The sequence below is a fragment of the Oncorhynchus kisutch genome, linkage group LG8 (assembly GCF_002021735.2).
Source record: "Oncorhynchus kisutch isolate 150728-3 linkage group LG8, Okis_V2, whole genome shotgun sequence".
Lineage (NCBI taxonomy): Eukaryota > Metazoa > Chordata > Actinopteri > Salmoniformes > Salmonidae > Oncorhynchus > Oncorhynchus kisutch.
Window position 1 is genome coordinate 37,454,398 of NC_034181.2, and position 19,384 is coordinate 37,473,781.

Genomic DNA, 19,384 nt, shown 5'->3' on the forward strand with positions numbered 1-19,384 from the left:
TCAATATAGAACTCGTTTTACTGTGGATATAGATACTTTTGTACCTGTTTCATTCAGCATCTTCACAAGGTTCTTTGCTGTTGTTCTGGGATTGATTTGCACTTTTCACACCAAAGTACGTTCATCTCTAGGAGACAGAACGTGTCCCCTTCCTGAGTGGTATGACGGCTGCGTGGTCCCATGGTGTTTATACTTGCGTACTGTTGTTTGTACAGATGAACGTGGTTTCCCATGATGTCAAGCAAAGAGGCACTGAGTTTGACAGTAGGCCTTGAAATACATCCACAGGTACACCTCCAATTGACTCAAATTATGTCAATTAGCCTATCAGAAGCTTCTTAAGCCATTACATAATTTTCTGGAATTTTCCAATCTGTTTAAAGGCACAGTCAACTTAGTGTATGTAAACATCTGACCCACTGGAATTGTAATACAGTGAATTATAAGTGAAATAATCTGTCTGTAAACAATTGTTGTAAAAAATTACAAAGTAGATGTCCTAACCGACTTGCCAAAACGGTTGTTTGTTAACAAGCAATTTGTGGAGTGGTTGAAAAACGAGTTTTAATGACTCCAACCTAAGTGTATGTAAACTTCCGACTTCAACTGTATGTACCCTTGCACATATGTGCCCTTATAGTATCCATGCACATTGTTAATATGGTATTGGCACTGACCCTGTATATACAGTAGTTTACTTACTTTCTTGTGCTCTTCTTATTTCTTTCTCTCGTGTGTTTCGTTCTAACATTTTTTTCTTACTTTATTTTATAGTACTACCTACGGGTATTGAATATTGCATTGTTGGGAAAGAGCTAGCAAGAAAGGCATTTCACTGTACATGACAATAAAACTTGAAACATACCAGCCTTGGGACATACTCTTCTATACACACAGAATCCCTCAGTCTCTTTATCTCTCTATTTCTTTTCATTCGCTCCATCTCTCTTTGTCTTTCGCCCGTTCACATACATACATTATGCTAATTGAAGAAACCATTCATGGGGAACTTAGAGATATTTCCACTAATCTCTTATCTATCGTCAGGCAAAGCCACGAGTACAGAGGCTGGGAGGGATTGGTAAATCCCCACAGCCAGCTCTGCTAAAATACGACTTCCATGTCCCACTCCTATTACTCTCACTCATTGTTCTTAATCAGAACCTTGAGATGAATTAAAAATGCTCTGGAATTTAATTAAAAGGACAAAAAAAATAACCCTTGTCTGCCAGCTATGGCATTTAGTGCAGCTTACTGCAGGGTTCCAGCAACTGTGTGTGTGTGTGTGTGTGTGTGTGTGTGTGTGTGTGTGTGTGTGTGTGTGTGTGTGTGTGTGTGTGTGTGTGTGTGTGTGTGTGCAGTATATATACAGTATGTTTGTGTCCTGCCTCTGTTTGATGTGGACAGCAGCGCAGTAAGACTAGTCACAGACCTTCAAGCTTAGATCTTGGTAAGAAGCTGTTTGGGGAATTCTGAGTTAAAATTCCCTATTGTGAAAGACTGTTTATGCCATAGGGAGTAATTTAATCTAAAGCATACCTTTATTTCACTCTAGCATAATGGACATGGATCCTTTTCCAATCAAATTGTATTGGTCACATCCACATATTTAGCAGATGTTATTGCGGGTGTAGCGAAATGCTTGTATTCCAAGCTCCAACAGTGCAGTAGATGAGTTATGTTATGCATGATCAAAAAATATGTTTCCAGTCTCCTCTTTCTTTAGTGTGTGTGTGTGTTTGTGTGTGAGTGTGTGTGTCTGTGTGGAGAGTTTGCCCTTAGAAAAAAAACACCTGAAAAAATCCCATATGCTTTTCAGACAGGTGTGAACACTTGTGAACATTTTAAAGTGACATTTTATTTTATATGTTTATGAGTCAAGACACTTATTTTTCGGACACATGAGAAGTTTCACTTTTATTTTTCACCACTTTGAGCTACATCTCTTCTCCCATCCAGGGACTGACCAGAGCCAACGCTGCATAGCTTTAGAGGCAAACCAGCAGTGGATGCAGGGTGCTATGTTGCTGGAAATGAATGTTCCAAAACAGCAACTGGAAAAAAGGCAGCAAAAGCAAAGGCCAGGGTAACATAACCAAAGATAGGGAAAATAGCAGGAAAATCTTAAATCACAGCTAAATATTTTTGGGCATCAATGTACAGTGGCAAGAAAAAGTAGGTGAACCCTTTGGTATTACCTGGATTTCTGCATAAATTGGTCATAAAATTTGAGCTGCTCTTCATCTAAGTCACAACAATAGACAAACATATTGTGCTTGAACCAATAACACACACATTTAGTATTTTTCTTGTCTATATTGAATACATAATTTAAACATTCACAGTGTAGGTTGGAAAAAGTATGTGAACTCCTAGGCTAATGACTTCAAAAGCTAATTGGAGTCACGAGTCAGCTAACCTGGAGTCCAGTCAATGAGATTGGAGATGTTGGTTAGAGCTGACTTGCCCTATTAAAAAACACTCACAAAATTTGAGTTTGCTATTCACAAGAGGCATTGCCTGATGTGAACCATGCCTCGAACAAAAGAGATCTCAGAAGAATTGTTGACTTGCATAAAGCTGGAAAGGGTTACAAAAGTATCTCTAAAAGCCTTGATGTTCATCAGTAAGACAGTAAGACAAATTGTCTAGAAATGCAGAAAGTTCAGCACTGTTTCTACTCTCCCTAGGAGTGGCCGTCCTGCAAAGATGACTGCAAGAGCACAGCACAGAATGCCTAGTGAGGTTAAAAAGAATCCTAGAGTGTCAGCTAAAACCTCTGGAACATGCTAACATCTCTGTTGACGAGTCTACGATGCATAAAACACTAAACCAGAATGGTGTTCATGGGAGGAACCACGGAACAAGCCACTACTGTCCAAAAAAAAACATTGCTGCACATCTGAAGTTTGCAAAAGTGCACCTGGATGTTCCACAGTGCTACTGGCAAAATATTCTGTGGACAGATTAAACTACAGTTGAGTTGTTTGGAAGGAACACACTACGTGTGGGGGGGGTAAAAAGGCACAGCACACCAACATCAAAACCGCATCCCAACTGTAAACTATGGTGGAGGGAGCATCATGGTTTGGGGCTGATTTTCTACCTCACGGCTCTGGACAGCTTGCTATCATCGATGGAAAATGAATTCCCCACTTGATCAATACATTTTGCAGGAGAATGTAAGGCTATCTGTCCGCCAATTGAATCCCGACAGCAGTTGGGTGATGCAACAGGACAACGACACAAAACACAGAAGTAAATCAACAACAGAATTGCTTCAACAGAAGAAAATACGCCTTCTGGAGTGGCCCAGGCATGACGTCAAAGAGCGCAGTTCATACCAGACACCCCAAGAATATTGCTGAACTGAAACAGTTTTGTAAAGAGGAATAGTCCAAAATGCTTCCTGAGCGTTGTGCATGTCAGATTCGCAACTACAGAAAACATTTGGTTGAGGTTATTGCTGCCAAAGGAGGGTCAACCAGTTATTAAATCCAAGGGTTCACATACCCCCCCGTCGCCAATTGAACATGATCCATTAACCTGCCCCGAAAATATGTATTCTGTCCACTGTTACGAGAATGTCCCGGAAATTTGTTCCCTCGTCCCACATTTTGACTTTTTAAACGTGGTCACCCTAATTCCACCAGTGGAAACATTGCTACTCAACATGTTAACACTATATTTTTACATGTGAGGAGAATGAATAGCCTTATTTCAACACTACAATTTTGCAATTCCACAACTGAAAGTGTGAAACAGCAAATTTCACGTGAGGTGAAAACATGTAATTCTCCTCATTTGAAAAGGTGGTGTTAACCCTATAGACTAGAGTCTAAGCCGGGGGGGGGGGGGGGGGGGGGGTGTTCTAAGCTAACATATGAAATTGTTTTAAGATGGTCATACCGAGGGTCATTTAGCTATTTGATTTTAAAACCCCTTAAGTTGTAAAAAATAAATAATAATGATGTTGGGATGAAACATTGAATTTGACATTACTGTTATTAGCCATTTGAAACGCATTGAATAACAGATGCACTACATGGAATAACAGATGCTGTAGTTCAAAAAAACAATAGAAAGGAAGTTTGCTCTGAAGTGTCTGTCCTATTTCTGAGAGATAGAAGAAAGACCAGGAAACTATTGATCCCCTTATTTTAGGCACTGAACGATCTCCCTATATATATACTTAACAAGAATATAAATGCAACAATTTCAATTACTTTACAGAGTTACATTCCATATAAGGAAATCAGTCAATTGAAATAAATTCAATTGACTGATTTCCTTATATGGAATGCCCATGGCAGCCATGGGTGGGCATGGGAGGGAGTAGGCCCACCCACTTGGGAGCCAGGCCCACCCACTGCGGAGCCAGGCCCAGTTTTTCTCCACAAAGGCCTTTATTACAGACAGAAATATTTCAGTTTCATCAGCTGTCCAGGTGGCTGGTCTCAGACGATCCCCAGGTGAAGAAGATGTGTGTGGAGGTCCTGGGCTGTCATGGTTACACGTGGTCTGCGGTTGTGAGGCTGGTTGGACGTACTGCCAAATGTTATAAAACGACATTGGAGGCGGTTTATGGTAGAGAAATAGACATTACATTCTCTGGCACCAGCTCCCTCGAAACTTGAGACATCTATGGCTTTGTGTTGTGTGAAAAAAATGCACATTTTAGAGTGGCCTTTTATTGTCCCCAGCACAAGGTGCACCTGTGTAATGATCATGCTGTTTAATCAGCTTCTTCATATGCCACACCTGTCAGGTGGATGGATTATCTTGGCAAAGGGGAAATTCTCACTAACAGGGATGTAAACAAATTTGTGCACAAAATTTGTGAGAAACACGCTTTTTGTGTGTGTGGAAAATGTCTGTGATATTTTATTTTAGTTCATGAGACATTGGACCAACACTTTACAAGTTGCATATTTTTGTTCATTGTACTTCCATAATTTTTTAAAACTGGTACCGAGACCCTTCAGACAGTCTTGTGCAACAAACTGAAGTTGGCAGAAGAGGCTGTACCAACTTCAGACTAGCCTTGTGGGCGTCCTAGAGAAAACGCATCTTTCGATAGAGCTGGACATAATACTTTATAGACCAAATTGTTTGGACGCTACGGAAGACTCATTTTCGGGATAACTCATGGTCTGACAAACACCGCTATAGCTCTGCGATATCGGCGGATGTTGTGGATTTAAAAAAATGGAATACATGTTAAAATATGGTTTCACGTTTAAAATTTAAGTGGAATTTTCACATTTAAAATGCAAATTTGACATGTGTTTTTTTGCAAGAGTCTACCCGGCTACTCACTGGCTGGGTTCACAGACAGGGAGGAGCTCTTCCTCTCTGGCTGTTGTTGCGGCAGGCATAGTGAAGGAAAAAGACAAAGAGCGAGCACGCGCAAGAGAGAGAGAGAATTAGGGGGAGGAGAGGACAGTACCATTGCTGCATCAGTGCCACAGCAGAGTGGAGCAGTAAACGACTCTCGTGTCCTCCCTATTCTTCTACTCTAAACACTCAATGGCTCAGCCTCACAAGAGGTTTGGAATCAGAGACTGGAGCGCCTAGAGACGTATCCATCACAACTGGATGCTCTACTATCCTCCTATCCTCTTACTCTCTTGTCTGTGGATGCTGTGGGATTTTGGATATTGAATACGTCTTTCTTTGCATCTCTCCTGCTAGGCTCGGCTGCTGCTGCTGCTACTTTTAGAGGTTTGTGACACTGTTTTGGTTGGAATGTGTTTCTGGCTGCCGGCGACAGTTTTTGTCCGTGAAATCTCTCTCTATACTGCTTGTATTTTCACAGAGGAGTTATAGATATAGACTTTTTGATGGCCTCCGGGACTCCTTGAACTCCACCTGCTGGCATTGTACAGGGCATGCACAGAAGTTGCCGTTCAGAGATTGTGTTTGTGTGCAAGCTCAGCTTTTCTCACCTCTGCAGCTTATTGGTAAGGAGAGAAGAATAGAGGTGGAACCGACACAAGTAGTGAGACAGACTCTACTGCAGCCCCTGTGTACTGTACACACCAGAGCCTGCATGTGCTAGGTTAGCACACCAGAAGGCTGGCCAGTACCAACACAAGACTCAAGCACATACACACACACACACTGAGACACACACTCATAAACAGCAACATCCTCTGCTGTAAGAGGATGACGTTTGCTGTAATACTGCATTGCACTCTGGGGCCAGAAAAGTGAAAGAAGAGACGACTAGAAGAGGATCAGAAGAGAAGAGGAGGGGAAGAAAACTACAATCTGGTAGCAGCTCACCTCCATGGGGAAACGGAAGTAGAAGAGCACGAATTGATGAACTGACCGAAAGGGATAACGACCAATGTGATAGAGCACAGCTAAACTGACAGTCTGTCTAAAGAGAGATAACTGACGGACTGTTTAAAGAGAGAGATAAAGACCGTAGTGAGATGAGAGCAGAACTGAACATGAACTCTTCCTCGTCCGATGTGAACCAAAGCAGCTCTCCTTTCTGCCTGCTGGGCCTGGGCTACTCCCATACCCTCAACACTTGCGTGCTGGAGGCGGCCGTCATTCTCTTCCTCACTATCCTCATCATCAGCGGCAACCTGATGGTGATCTTCGTGTTCCACTGTGCTCCGCTGCTCCACCACCACACCACCAGCCACTTCATCCAGACCATGGCCTATGCAGACCTCCTGGTGGGGGTGAGTTGTCTGGTACCCTCCCTGTCCCTGCTCCACTACCTCAAGGGGTTGGACGAGGAGCTCACCTGTCAGGTGTTCGGCTACCTGGTGTCTGTGCTGAAGAGTGTGTCCATGGTGTCTCTTGCTTGTATTAGTATTGACCGCTACATCGCCGTCACACAGCCGTTCTCCTACGCCACACTCGTCACACCATGCCGCCTGCGCGTCTGCATTTGCCTCATCTGGCTCTACTCCGCCCTCATTTTCCTGCCCTCCTTCTTTGGCTGGGGGAAGCCCGGCTACCATGGGGACATATTTCGCTGGTGTGCGACCTCGTGGCAGACCGATCCGGGCTTTAGCTCGTTCATCGTGGCTGTGCTGTATGCGCCGGCCGCCCTCACTGTGTGTTTCACCTATGGGAGTATCTTCCGTATCTGCCGTCAGCACACCAGGGAGATCACCCAGCGCCACGCACGCTTCGGCCCCCAGGGGAACGAGAGGGGCGAGCGTGGCGAAGGGTGCCCGGATAAACGCTATGCCATGGTGCTGTTCCGAATCACCAGTGTGTTCTACGTGCTCTGGATGCCCTACATCCTTTACTTCCTGCTGGAGAGCGCCGGACTCTACCGCCACCTGGTGGCCTCATTCCTCACCACATGGCTAGCCATCAGCAACAGCTTCTGCAACTGCCTCATCTATAGTCTCTCCAACAGCGTGTTCCGGAAGGGCCTGGGCCGCCTGTTCAGGCAACTCTGCTCCCCCTGTCAGGGACTGGGATGCTGCATGGAGGGGAAGAAGGGTCCCGCTCTACCGAGGCCGCGCCCAGCCCCAGCCTGCCATGTGTAACAATCTCCTACAGACACTGTCTAGTTGGTTAGCTACCCACTGGGCACAGATGTCAGTTCAACATCTATTCCATATTGGTTCAAAGTCATTTCATTTAAATGACGTGGAAACAATGTTGATTCAACCTGTTGTGCCCAGTGGGTACAGTAAGCTTTGGCCTTGGCTTCAGCCCCTGCTGAGTGCAGTGTATTACTACTACATTGCATGTGACAGGTTGTATTTCTACAGTAGTAGTACATAGAGCTCCCTATGGCCAGGTCAGAGGGGTGGTTTGCAGGCAGGAGCTGGAGGGGTCTTCTTCTGGAGTGTTCTCCCACGCGGGGCGTGTGGAGGAGAAGGTTTGTGGTTGTATATATGGATATCAGAATGGAGCTGAGGAGAAAAAAAAGGCACACAGTTCTCTGTGAGTTTTGAAGAGGATCAACTCCAATCTTACAGCTTCGGTGCCGAGTTTAGGTGTGCCTGTGAACCTAATATCTTCCCAATGCAAAAAAAGGACAATATCAGCACAACACGACTTGTACTGCGTAAACCACTGTAGTGCAAAAAGTTATTTCAACATTGATTCAAGACTGTTTAATCGTCTTTGTTCTTTCAGGGTAGACATTAGTGATGCAAAAAAGTATTTTAGAAACATAAAAGCACTTGAATATACTGTTTTTCTTCTCTTATGTTGTGACAAATAGTTTACATTTTGTAGCAGTCAGATAATGTGATGATGATATTGTGCGCTACAGTAGGCTGTAGCATACAGAGAGGACGAGTGGTGTGAAAAGGACTGGGAACAGTTGGTTTCCTAGAAAAAAAATACTTGAGGTTTATTCCGTAGCTTGTTTGTATTTTATGCAAGGGATTCTTCTCTTTTGAAGTTGGGTGTTAGAAGTGAGAGCCAAGAATGTTTATGAAGTGTTGAGTTTCATACAGGAATGTTGATGTATGCGTTAGCCGATTTTTGCAAGATGGCATTCTGGTTTATCATGGACCACCAATTCATTCTGAATTCTCAGCAAGGAGACAAGTTGATTTATTTGATTATTTTAATTCTCTGTCCATGTTTCCTGAGGTCGAACATCAGTTGTTAGTTTACCCTCAATGGCTGATGCATTTCGACTGGTCTTGAGGCTACAAATGCACAATTTACTCATCATAATCTGACAGCAATAACATAAATCAGATTTTCTTATAGATTGGAATTGCAGCATGTTAAGCATATTACCGAACAAGATGCACAACACAAAGAGAGACACAATCATTACTGTTGAGCTGTTCTCTCACTCTGTGCCCTTTGGCTCCTGTTAGCTGTACAGATGAGCTGAGTGGCAGAGCAGCACATGTACAGTTGGCTACCAGAGAGCCAGATTGTCTTTCTAGAAGTGAGAGGGGTCATTAAGACAATATGTTTCTAAGGGTTTTATACAAAGTAGGTTTATATGGATCTACCGTGGGTCTCGAAAGCTTTTATGGAAATATACTTGTGAATTGCTAATAGGTTTTTATGTGAACTAGGTTTATGTGCAAATATATGCAAATATATGTAGGATAGGAGACAAAGACCTTGGACAGTGTACACTTCACTGAAACATCAATACAATAAAAGTTTCAGAGGTGATTGTGCTGTATGTACAGGAGTCTTCTTATATGACAAGCCTATACGTACACAGTCACAGACAATCAGTCCCTCACACACTCAGTAGAGCAAGTAAGGAGAATATGAGATGGGTCTGCACTGCAGCACTCTGCATTCTTATTCCCAAGGACAGCATGACAGCATCTTTGTACTATAGTGTGTACACAGGTCTTGTATACAACATTTGTATGTTTTTGTTGTTGTTTGAAAGATCTGTTCAAGAATATTGGTTAACTGTGGTGACTGTTGATATCCCAGGATAATATAGATTTTTTCTTTTTTTCTTTTCAATATTATTTTTCTGAAATTGTCTATGCATGATGGTATTTCAGCCAGTGAGAGGTGGGTGAAATGATCAATACTCATTTTTAGGAGGATGCCACTGAAAGCAGTTATTTTTTCGGCTATTAGCCTACACAATTTCCTTAACATTATAACCATTGATGATATTGTGTAAAATAGCATATTATATTTCCTTTAGGTCATATTCTAGTTTTCAGAAATTCCACCTTTCTGGGAAAGACCTTAGTAGTTCAAGAGAACAGATATATTTTTGTATGGGTCTCTATGTCAGAAACTTTTTAAAGAGTGTGAATTTATTCAGATGTAGGAATATTTTGAGAGGTTTTTCATCACACTGTTTTTCCTCCGAGGGGCTGCTTGTAAAGGGCTTGTTTCCCTCACCAGTCTCCACATGCTGCTGTCTGTCTGTGCAATAGACGTTTCTGTCCCCTCCCAACTCTTCTCAAGACAATAAAAACATACCAGCAGTGCTATTACAAAAGGGCTTTCGTCGTTATCTGACACAAGCCCGTTGGTCAACTGAATTATGTACATGTGGTATTTGATATCTACCGGTATCTGATTGAAGAGTAGTTGTCCTTTATTTGGCCCACATGACTGTTCTAGAATGTGAGAGGGAAGTGTGTGTTCTGTTGCGCTCACATGACTATAAATGAGAGTCTTGGTTTTATTTGGAGATAACATGAAAGCCCTTCAATGGGAGAGTGCAGTACTCAATGTATTTTATCTTTGATGTAGACAGTTTGATGTAGCACAGGGGGGGGGGGGGGGTGGGGGGTCTGGTCACAGTGTAATCTGCCATGAGAGAAGTATCATGTTTGCAAGTCTCTTTGAATTGCTGTATGTATGAAATCGCAATGGTTAAAGTTGAGGATGATCTTGTATATTGATTGATATTGAAATGACTCCTCCTAAATTGTGCATTATGGTATACTATATGTCCTCCTCTCAAATTGTGTTGAGCACATTCCTTAATGCACCACAATCAGCACATGATATAGTTCAAGATCCCACTCACGTGGGCTCCTTTAGGCTTTGATGTTGTAAAACAAAACATGTTGTGTCAAAGAGCATGTTTTTTCCTGTGGGAAAATGGTTGCTGTTGTCAGAATCGGACCAGAATCAAAAGCTACAGCGGTGATCTCAGGGGACGTGGTGTTTCACAGAGACCAGACCCGCAGTGCCAAATCTGGACCAGTATTTGGGAGGAGGGGTCGGGTGGGGGTTGAGGATTGGGGGGGGGTTGTAATGTATTTAGATTGGAACAGCGAGACTCTCCCTTGGCGTCAATCCCCCCTCAGTCCAACATTGACCAACACCACCATCTCAACTGTCTTTCGCATTCTGACAAGTGATTTATGATGAATCATTCTGAGGAGTACAGAGGCAAGATAACTTCATGAAACATACAATGTTTCCTGGGGTTGTGTTTTTAATGAACATGTAACTGAACCACTAGTTCATTATACATTCATTGAAAAGAGACTTTCGCTTAGCTGCCACCATTAGAACCACCACAACTGATGTTAAATTGTACATTTTAACTCAAATATAAGGTGGGGAAAATACTGGTTTCCGAATGTGAAAAGCAATCTCAGCTCTTCAACAAATATTCTGTACCTCACGTGATGATAAGTACTGTATGTATTTGCTGACAATTGCTGGTGACCACTCTGATTCTGATTGTATCCTGCAACCAATGATTAAATGTGAAGTTACCTACTGTACTGGAGTGTGTACATTTTTTTAATAGCATTAGTCAAACGCTTTTCTTAAATCTACACCCTATAACCCTCAAATTCAAATCTTAACCTCAAAACCAGTTCCACTGCTTTTTCCCATGCTTCCTCTCTCATCAGTGACTGATTTATACATGGGAAACCAGGTGGGTGCAATTAATTATCACATAGAACAGAAAACCAGCAGTAGTCCGGACCACCAGGATAGCATTTGAATACCCCTGCCCTATAACATCACTGGATCAAGTTTTACCAAATTTTCCTCCATGGTCTTAGTCTCACTGTCACACAGGCACAACATCAGATGGATAATATCTACTCCCTGAAGAGTATTTACTCCAAACAACTCTTTGTTCATTTCTGATTAGGGGAGCATTTCAGTTTGAGTGATGCTTTAAAGCTGCAATTTGTAACTTTTTGAGCGACCTGACCAAATGCATACAGTGCCTTGCGAAAGTATTCGGCCCCCTTGAAATTTGCGAACTTTTGCCACATTTCAGGCTTCAAACATAAAGATATAAAACTGTATTTTTTTGTGAAGAATCAACAACAAGTGGGACACAATCATGAAGTGGAACGACATTTATTGGATATTTCAAACTTTTTTAACAAATCAAAAACAGAAAAATTGGGCGTGCAAAATTATTCCGCCCCTTTACTTTCAGTGCAGCAAACTCTCTCCAGAAGTTCATTGAGGATCTCTGAATGATCCAATGTTGACCTAAATGACTAATGATGATAAATACAATCCACCTGTGTGTAATCAAGTCTCCGTATAAATGCACCTGCACTGTGATAGTCTCAGAGGTCCGTTAAAAGCGCAGAGAGCATCATGAAGAACAAGGAACACACCAGGCAGGTCCGAGATACTGTTGTGAAGAAGTTTAAAGCCGGATTTGGATACAAAAAGATTTCCCAAGCTTTAAACATCCCAAGGAGCACTGTGCAAGCGATAATATTGAAATGGAAGGAGTATCAGACCACTGCAAATCTACCAAGACCTGGCCGTCCCTCTAAGCTTTCAGCTCATACAAGGAGAAGACTGATCAGAGATGCAGCCAAGAGGCCCATGATCACTCTGGATGAACTGCAGAGATCTACAGCTGAGGTGGTAGACTCTGTCCATAGGACAACAATCAGTCGTATATTGCACAAATCTGGCCTTTATGGAAGAGTGGCAAGAAGAAAGCCATTTCTTAAAGATATCCATAAAAAGTGTTGTTTAAAGTTTGCCACAAGCCACCTGGGAGACACACCAAACATGTGGAAGAAGTTGCTCTGGTCAGATGAAACCAAAATTGAACCTTTTGGCAACAATGCAAAACGTTATGTTTGGCGTAAAAGCAACACAGCTCATCACCCTGACCACACCATCCCCACTGTCAAACATGGTGGTGGCAGCATCATGGTTTGGGCCTGCTTTTCTTCAGCAGGGACAGGGAAGATGGTTAAAATTGATGGGAAGATGGATGGAGCCAAATACAGGACCATTCTGGAAGAAAACCTGATGGAGTCTGCAAAAGACCTGAGACTGGGACGGAGATTTGTCTTCCAACAAGACAATGATCCAAAACAAAGTAAAATCTACAATGGAATGGTTAAAAAATAAACATATCCAGGTGTTAGAATGGCCAAGTCAAAGTCCAGACCTGAATCCAATCGAGAATCTGTGGAAAGAACTGAAAACTGCTGTTCACAAATGCTCTCCATCCAACCTCACTGAGCTCGAGCTGTTTTGCAAGGAGGAATGGGAAAAGATTTCAGTCTCTCGATGTGCAAAACTGGTAGAGACATACCGCAAGCGACTTACAGCTGTAATCGCAGCAAAGGGTGGCGCTACAAAGTATTAACTTAAGGGGGCTGAATAATTTTGCACGCCCAATTTCAGTTTTTGATTTGTTAAAAAAGTTTGAAATATCCAATAAATGTCGTTCCACTTCATGATTGTGTCCCACTTGTTGTTGATTCTTCATAAAAAAATACAGTTTTATATCTTTATGTTTGAAGCCTGAAATGTGGCAAGAGGTCGCAAAGTTCAAGGGGGCCGAATACTTTCGCAAGGCACTGTATATAAATGTGTGTTATAGATCTGTCATTCTCATTGAAAGCAAGTCTAAGATGCGGTACATCTGTTCTATTTTCGTAATTTCTATGGTTCCCGTTCTTAAGTTGAGTTTTTTTGTCTTTACATTTGGTTTTGTACACCAGCTTCAAACAGCTGAAAATACAATATTTAGGGTTATGGAAAATATATTTCACGGCGGTTTAGATGATTCTCTACACTACACTTGGTTGTGCTGTCACATACACTGAAATTAAGCAAACTATTAGAATTTTAGCAACCAGGAAATGGCAGATCGATTTCTGCGTAGTGCATCTTTAACCTTAGTGTGGGAATTATCTTGGCTTGGGTTCTACTGGGGTTGTGTGGCGGTGTAGTACAGGAAGTGAGATAGAGTCACTAAGTATAGCTATCCCTGGAACCAGAGTGATGTGAAGGAGGGGGAAATGCTTTTTTCATGCCGATAGTTATTCTTGGCTATTGCCCGGAAATTAAGCTGGTGCCAGAGCTGGAGCAATCTATATTGATCCTGACCTGACATGGCAGAGCCTCTTCCCTCTCTTTATCAGGCTCACCTGACCACACACACATACACGCACGCACACACAGCTACCTGGAGTGTTTCTCTCTTACACGCACGCAGTGTGTTGATATAGAGGTACAGTGGCACACTAATCATTGTGAGGTAACTATGTTGGAGTGTGTGTCAGCCCCTGATAACCCAGGCTAGAAATAGAGGGAACATAAACATTGATGATTATCCAACCTGATCCATGCCTGAGCCACGGCCCATTGAAGGGACGGGCTGTGGTCGGTGGGAACCTCCAATATGGAAAATGTGAATTCCTTCAGCTTCCTTCTGTAGTACAGGCAGTTCTTTGTTTATTACCCTTTCTTCCTGGCATTCTTTTCTTGCTTTCTTTCTTGTTGGTTTTACCCTTTATCTAATCTAAAAGGGAACTGAGGTTCTGGCAGCTGAGAGAGAGGAGAGAGAGAATGAGAGACTATTTGTACATCATTACAACACTGTATATAGACAATGACATTTGAAAAGTCTATTATTTTTGGAACTTCTATGACTAATATTTACTGTTCACTTTTTATTGTTTATTTCAATTTTGTTTATCCATTTCACTTGCTTCGGCAATGTCAACATATGTTTCCCATGCCAATAAAGCCCCTTGAAGAGAGAGAGAAGAGAGAGAGAAGAGAGAGAGAGAAGAGAGAGAGAAGAGAGAGAGAGAGAGAGAGAGAGAGAGAGAGAATCTAAGGTAAGTCTGTCATTTATGCCCACCAACAGGGATTTCAACCTCAATAGCCAACAGGGATTTTGTCTCTGATGTGAACCTGCTGCAGTCAGGCAGTACAGTGCATTCTTCTGGAGGCTGCATGACTACATGCAAACTACAGTTACAATAGCCCTCCTACCGCAGGCTGACCCATATACACCGTTTCTTATTAATGTGGAATGACAGGGCAAACTCACATGACATTTCTTTTTACAGTTCTGAAGACGCTTGATATGGCAAACAAGCATGTTAGGTGCAACGTAGGGGGTTGATTATTGAGTGAAGGTGTCCTTTTGAGATTAAATGAAAAGGAATAAGAAAGTAGAATAGCATTATTACCACCCGCTGTAGACGTCTGACTGCAGACATTTTTCATGCAGATTCAATATGAAAAATGGTGCGCACAAATTCTCAAATTATGTTCAGAGGTGCTAAAGTACTCTCGGCCAGCAAACACTGTTGGTGTGTGTCTCAGCCCAGTCTGTCAGGGAACCCTGCCAACCAAGACGGTTTTATCTCCCAAATGCAAAACATCTGTGACAGATGTAAAAAAAAAAAAAAATATTCAAGTGAAGGAATCCCTCCTTAAGCCGAAAAGTAAATATGACGTGAAGTCTGAGTGTAGGATAAGAAATGAGCTGAGAGGTGTTGAACTTTAGACTTAACACTCTGGACCCTCTCTCCTCTCGCTTTGATCAACCCAGAGTTGCTGCACAAGATGGAGATAGCCCCAACTATTATTCAAAGAGGTATTGCTGGTCAGAACATCACAAATTAATAATTGAAAGAGCAGCATAATCTATTTGACACTATCGTAGATGGTAGAATGCGTGGGTGTGGGAGCCAGAAGACAGGCCCTGTAATATACTGTAGTCTTTGCATCAGCTCATCTCCCTCCCACATCACATGTCATGATGGATTCATACTGTGGGAGCCTATAGAAATGGGAAATGGCATCATGCTATGGAATGCCATTACGCAAGATATTATCCTTTACTGTAGACCAGACTATAACATTTGGCAGGCAATGTCGTTCTTCTGAAGCCTTGGTGCTGTAACTCAATGGAGTACAGTGGGATGAGAACAGGGATGTATCATAGTAAACCTGTAGACATCCAGGAAGAGGAACTCACTCTCAGTGAACAGTAACCTGTGTACACGGGTACAAAACATGAAGGACACCTACTCTTTCCATGACATATACTAACCTGGTGACTCCAGTTCAAAGCTGTGATCCCTTATTGATGTCACTTGTTAAATCCACATCAAATCAGTGTAGATGAAGGGGAGGAGACAGGTTAAATCATGATTTAAGGTTAAATTAGGATTTTTAAGCCTTGAGACAATTGACACATTGATTGTGCATGTATCCCATTCAGTGGGTGAATGGGCAAGACAAAAGATTTAAGTGCCTTTGAACGGGGTATGGTAGTTGGCGCCAGACACAAGGGTTTGTATCAAGAACTGCAACACTGCTGGGTTTTCCACGCTCAACAGTTTCCCATGTGTATCAAGAATGATCCACCACCCAAAGAATGTCCAGTCAACTTGACACAACTGTGGGAAGCATTGGAGATATCATGGGCCAGCATCCCTGTGGAACGCTTTTGACACCTTGAAGAGTCTATGCCCTGACGAACTGAGGCTGTTCTGAGGGCAAAAGGGAGGGTGAAACTCAATATTTGGAAGGTGTTCCTAATGTTTGGTATACTCAGTGTATAGTACGGAAGTGTTGTAGGGAAGTGTTGATTAGGGAAGTATTTCATGCATGTGTGCCCGCATATAAATACATATTCAATGCATTCGGAAAGTATTCAGACGCCTGACCTTTTCCCACATTTTGTTACGTTACGGCCTGTTTCTAAAATGTCATTAAGTTACTTTTTCCTCTTGTCAATCTACACACAATACCCCATAATGACAAATAAAAAAAGAATAAAAAAAAACGTATTTACATAAGTAGTATTCAGACCCTTTGCTATAAGACTCGAAATTGAGTTCAAGTGCATCCTGTTTCCAATGATCATCCTTGAGATTTTTCTACAACTTGATTGGAGTCCACCTGTTCTTGCTTTATCATGATGGGGTATTGTGTGTAGATTGATGAGGGAAAAAAATATTTAACACATTTTATAATAAGGCTGTAACTTAACAAAATGTGAAAAAAGTAAAGGGGTCTGAATACTTTCCAACTGCACTGAATACCGGTACATACTAATGATGAGCTGGGTCAGCTGTTTGTTCACCCGCACCGGCCCGCAATTGCTAATAACCCATCCTCAACCGCCCTACAATATGTGGTAAAGTGAAAATCTGATGCCTGCACCCATCTCTAACCTGCAAATATAGAAAATGCACTGTACAGTCAGAGAAGGCGTGACGATTTTTTGACAGTGGATGCAGAAATATTATTTTTTAAATTCTAGATATGCCCGTTTCTGTTTATAATTTCTGACATCTTGGTAGGCTATTTGTTAGTCAACTTGTCTAGAATTAGTTACAGTGGGGCAAAAAAGTATTTAGTCAGCCACCAATTGTGCAAGTTCTCCCACTTAAAAAGACGAGACAGGCCTGTCATTTTCTTCATAGGTACACTTCAACTATGACAGACAAAATGAGAAAACAAAATCCAGAAAATCACATTGTAGGATTTTTTATGAATTTATTTGCAAATTATGGTGGAAAATAAGTAAGAAATACACAGAGTCTACTCAAGCTAATGAAACCGCGAGGGACAGAGAATTATCGCTTTGTCAAGCTAATATCTCCTCAAATTTCAATCGGCTGGCTCTGTGTCCTCGCTCGAGAAATTAATAATAACCGAAATTCGGGAGACAGAAATAGCACATTTGGCCCAACGCGTATATTTCTCACATTTCTATAATTAGCTGAATTGTTATCCAAGCACTAGAAATTGAATCACTAACTTTACCAACTCATACGACACCCTGATGTCATCAGATACACAACACCGGAACAAGTTCTATGGGCAAACATCACATAATTACATAATCACACACACAATTAGTTCATACATGAGGTATTACATGATTCAAAGAAAAAGTCCCTAGTGGACAAACCAATATGACGACTTGGTAGACAAAGGAAAAGGCAGCAATAACCTCAATCAAATGTGTTCTGTAGTTGCGGATCAGACCTGCATTCCTCTTTACAAAACTGTTTCAGTTCATCAATATTCTTATGCAGAAAGTCAAAATACTCTCAATGATGCAGCTGTAGAACTTTTTGAGGATCTGAGAGCCCATGCCAAATCTTTTCAGGCTCCTGAGGGGGAAGTGGCATTGTTGTGCCTTCTTCACGACTGTGTTGGTATGTGTGGACCATGTTAATTCCTTAGTGATGTGGACACTGAGGAACTAGAAGCTTTTGACCGGCTCCACCACAGCACCATAAATGTGTGTGGGGGCATGCTCGGCCCTCCATTTCCTGTAATCCATGATCAGCTCTTTTGTCTTTCTGACATTGAGAGAGAAGTTGTTGTCCTGGCACCACACTGCCAGGTCACTGACCTCCTCTCTATAGCCAGTCTGTGATCAGGCCTACCACCATTGTGTCTTCAGCAAACCAAATGATGGTTTTGGAGTTGTGCGCAGCCACGCAGTCGTGGGTGAACAGGGAGTGCAGGCATCCCGAGTGGTGCAGTGGTCTAGGGCCCTGCATTGCAGTGCTAGAGGCGTCACTACAGATCCGGGTTTGATCCCGGGCTGTCTCCTCATGGGAGACCCATGAGGCGGCGCACAATTAGTCCAGCGTTGTCTGGGTCAGGGAAGGGTTTGGCCGGCTGGAGTGTCCTTATCCCATCACGCTCTAGCGACTCCTTCTGGAGGCCGTGCATGCTGATTTCAGGATGTCAGCTTCCTCCGACACATTGGTGCGGCTGGCATTTGGGTTAAGAGAGCAGTGTGTCTTGGTGGGGTCGTGTTTCGGCAGACACATGGCTCTCGACCTTCGCTTCTCCCGAGTCCGCATGGGAGTTGCAGCGAAAAGACTAACTACCAATTGGATATCACAAAATTGAGAGAAAAAAGGGGTAAAAAGTACCCCCCCAAAATGATGAATAAAAATAAGAACAGGAAATGCAGGAGGGAACTAAACACACACCCCTAAGGAGCCAAAGTGTTGAGGGTTAGCGTGGCGGATGTATCCATGTGTAACTCTGTGTTGTTGTCTGTGTCACACTGCTTTGGTTTATCTTGGCCAGGTCGCAGTTGCAAATGAGAACTTGTTCTCAACTAGCCTACCTGTTTAAATAAAGGTGAAATTAAAATTAAATTAAAATAATAATTCATGACTACAGATATGAGTGCCACTGGGAGATCAGGGAGAGGTTGAAAATGTCAGTGAAGACACTTGCCAGCTGGTCAGTGAATACTCTGAGTACGCGTCATGGTAATCCGTCTGGACCTCCGACATGTAAATGTGAGTCATCACCTGGATTCGGTCTTGTGTCGAAAAATGTGATATTGTGATAAAAGTAGAGACTCAGAGCTACAAAATCGTACATCATACACTGCATTTTTGAGGAACATTGGGAAAGTAATTCTGCCTGTAATCCATGGCTTCAGGTTGGGATATGTACGTACGGAGACTGTGGGGATGATGTTGCCAATGCACTTATTAATGAAGCCGGTGACTGATGTTGTAAACTCCTGAAGGCGATCACTTGAATCCCAAAACATATTCCAGACACTGCTGGTGAAACAGTCCTGTAGTTTAGCATCCGCTTCATCGGACCACTTCCGTATTGGGCGAGTCACTGGTACTTCCTGTTTGAGTTTTTGCTTGTAAGCAGGAATCAGGAGGCTAGAGTTATGGTCAGA

General features: G+C 42.5%; 1 protein-coding gene across 1 annotated transcript; it reads left to right on the forward strand.

The window, feature by feature from the left end:
• Positions 1 to 5,443: 5,443 nt before the first annotated feature.
• On the forward strand, positions 5,444 to 10,169 carry LOC109895189 (probable G-protein coupled receptor 21). Its single transcript, XM_031830268.1, has one exon. It carries the CDS (start codon positions 6,441 to 6,443, stop codon positions 7,521 to 7,523), a length of 1,083 nt encoding a protein of 360 aa, XP_031686128.1. The 5' UTR covers positions 5,444 to 6,440; the 3' UTR covers positions 7,524 to 10,169.
• The last annotated feature ends 9,215 nt before the right edge of the window (positions 10,170 to 19,384 follow it).

Excerpts from the sequence above, each read along its gene's own strand:
- LOC109895189 (XM_031830268.1), top strand. The coding sequence starts at position 6,441 with ATGAGAGCAGAACTGAACATGAACTCTTCCTCGTCCGATGTGAACCAA.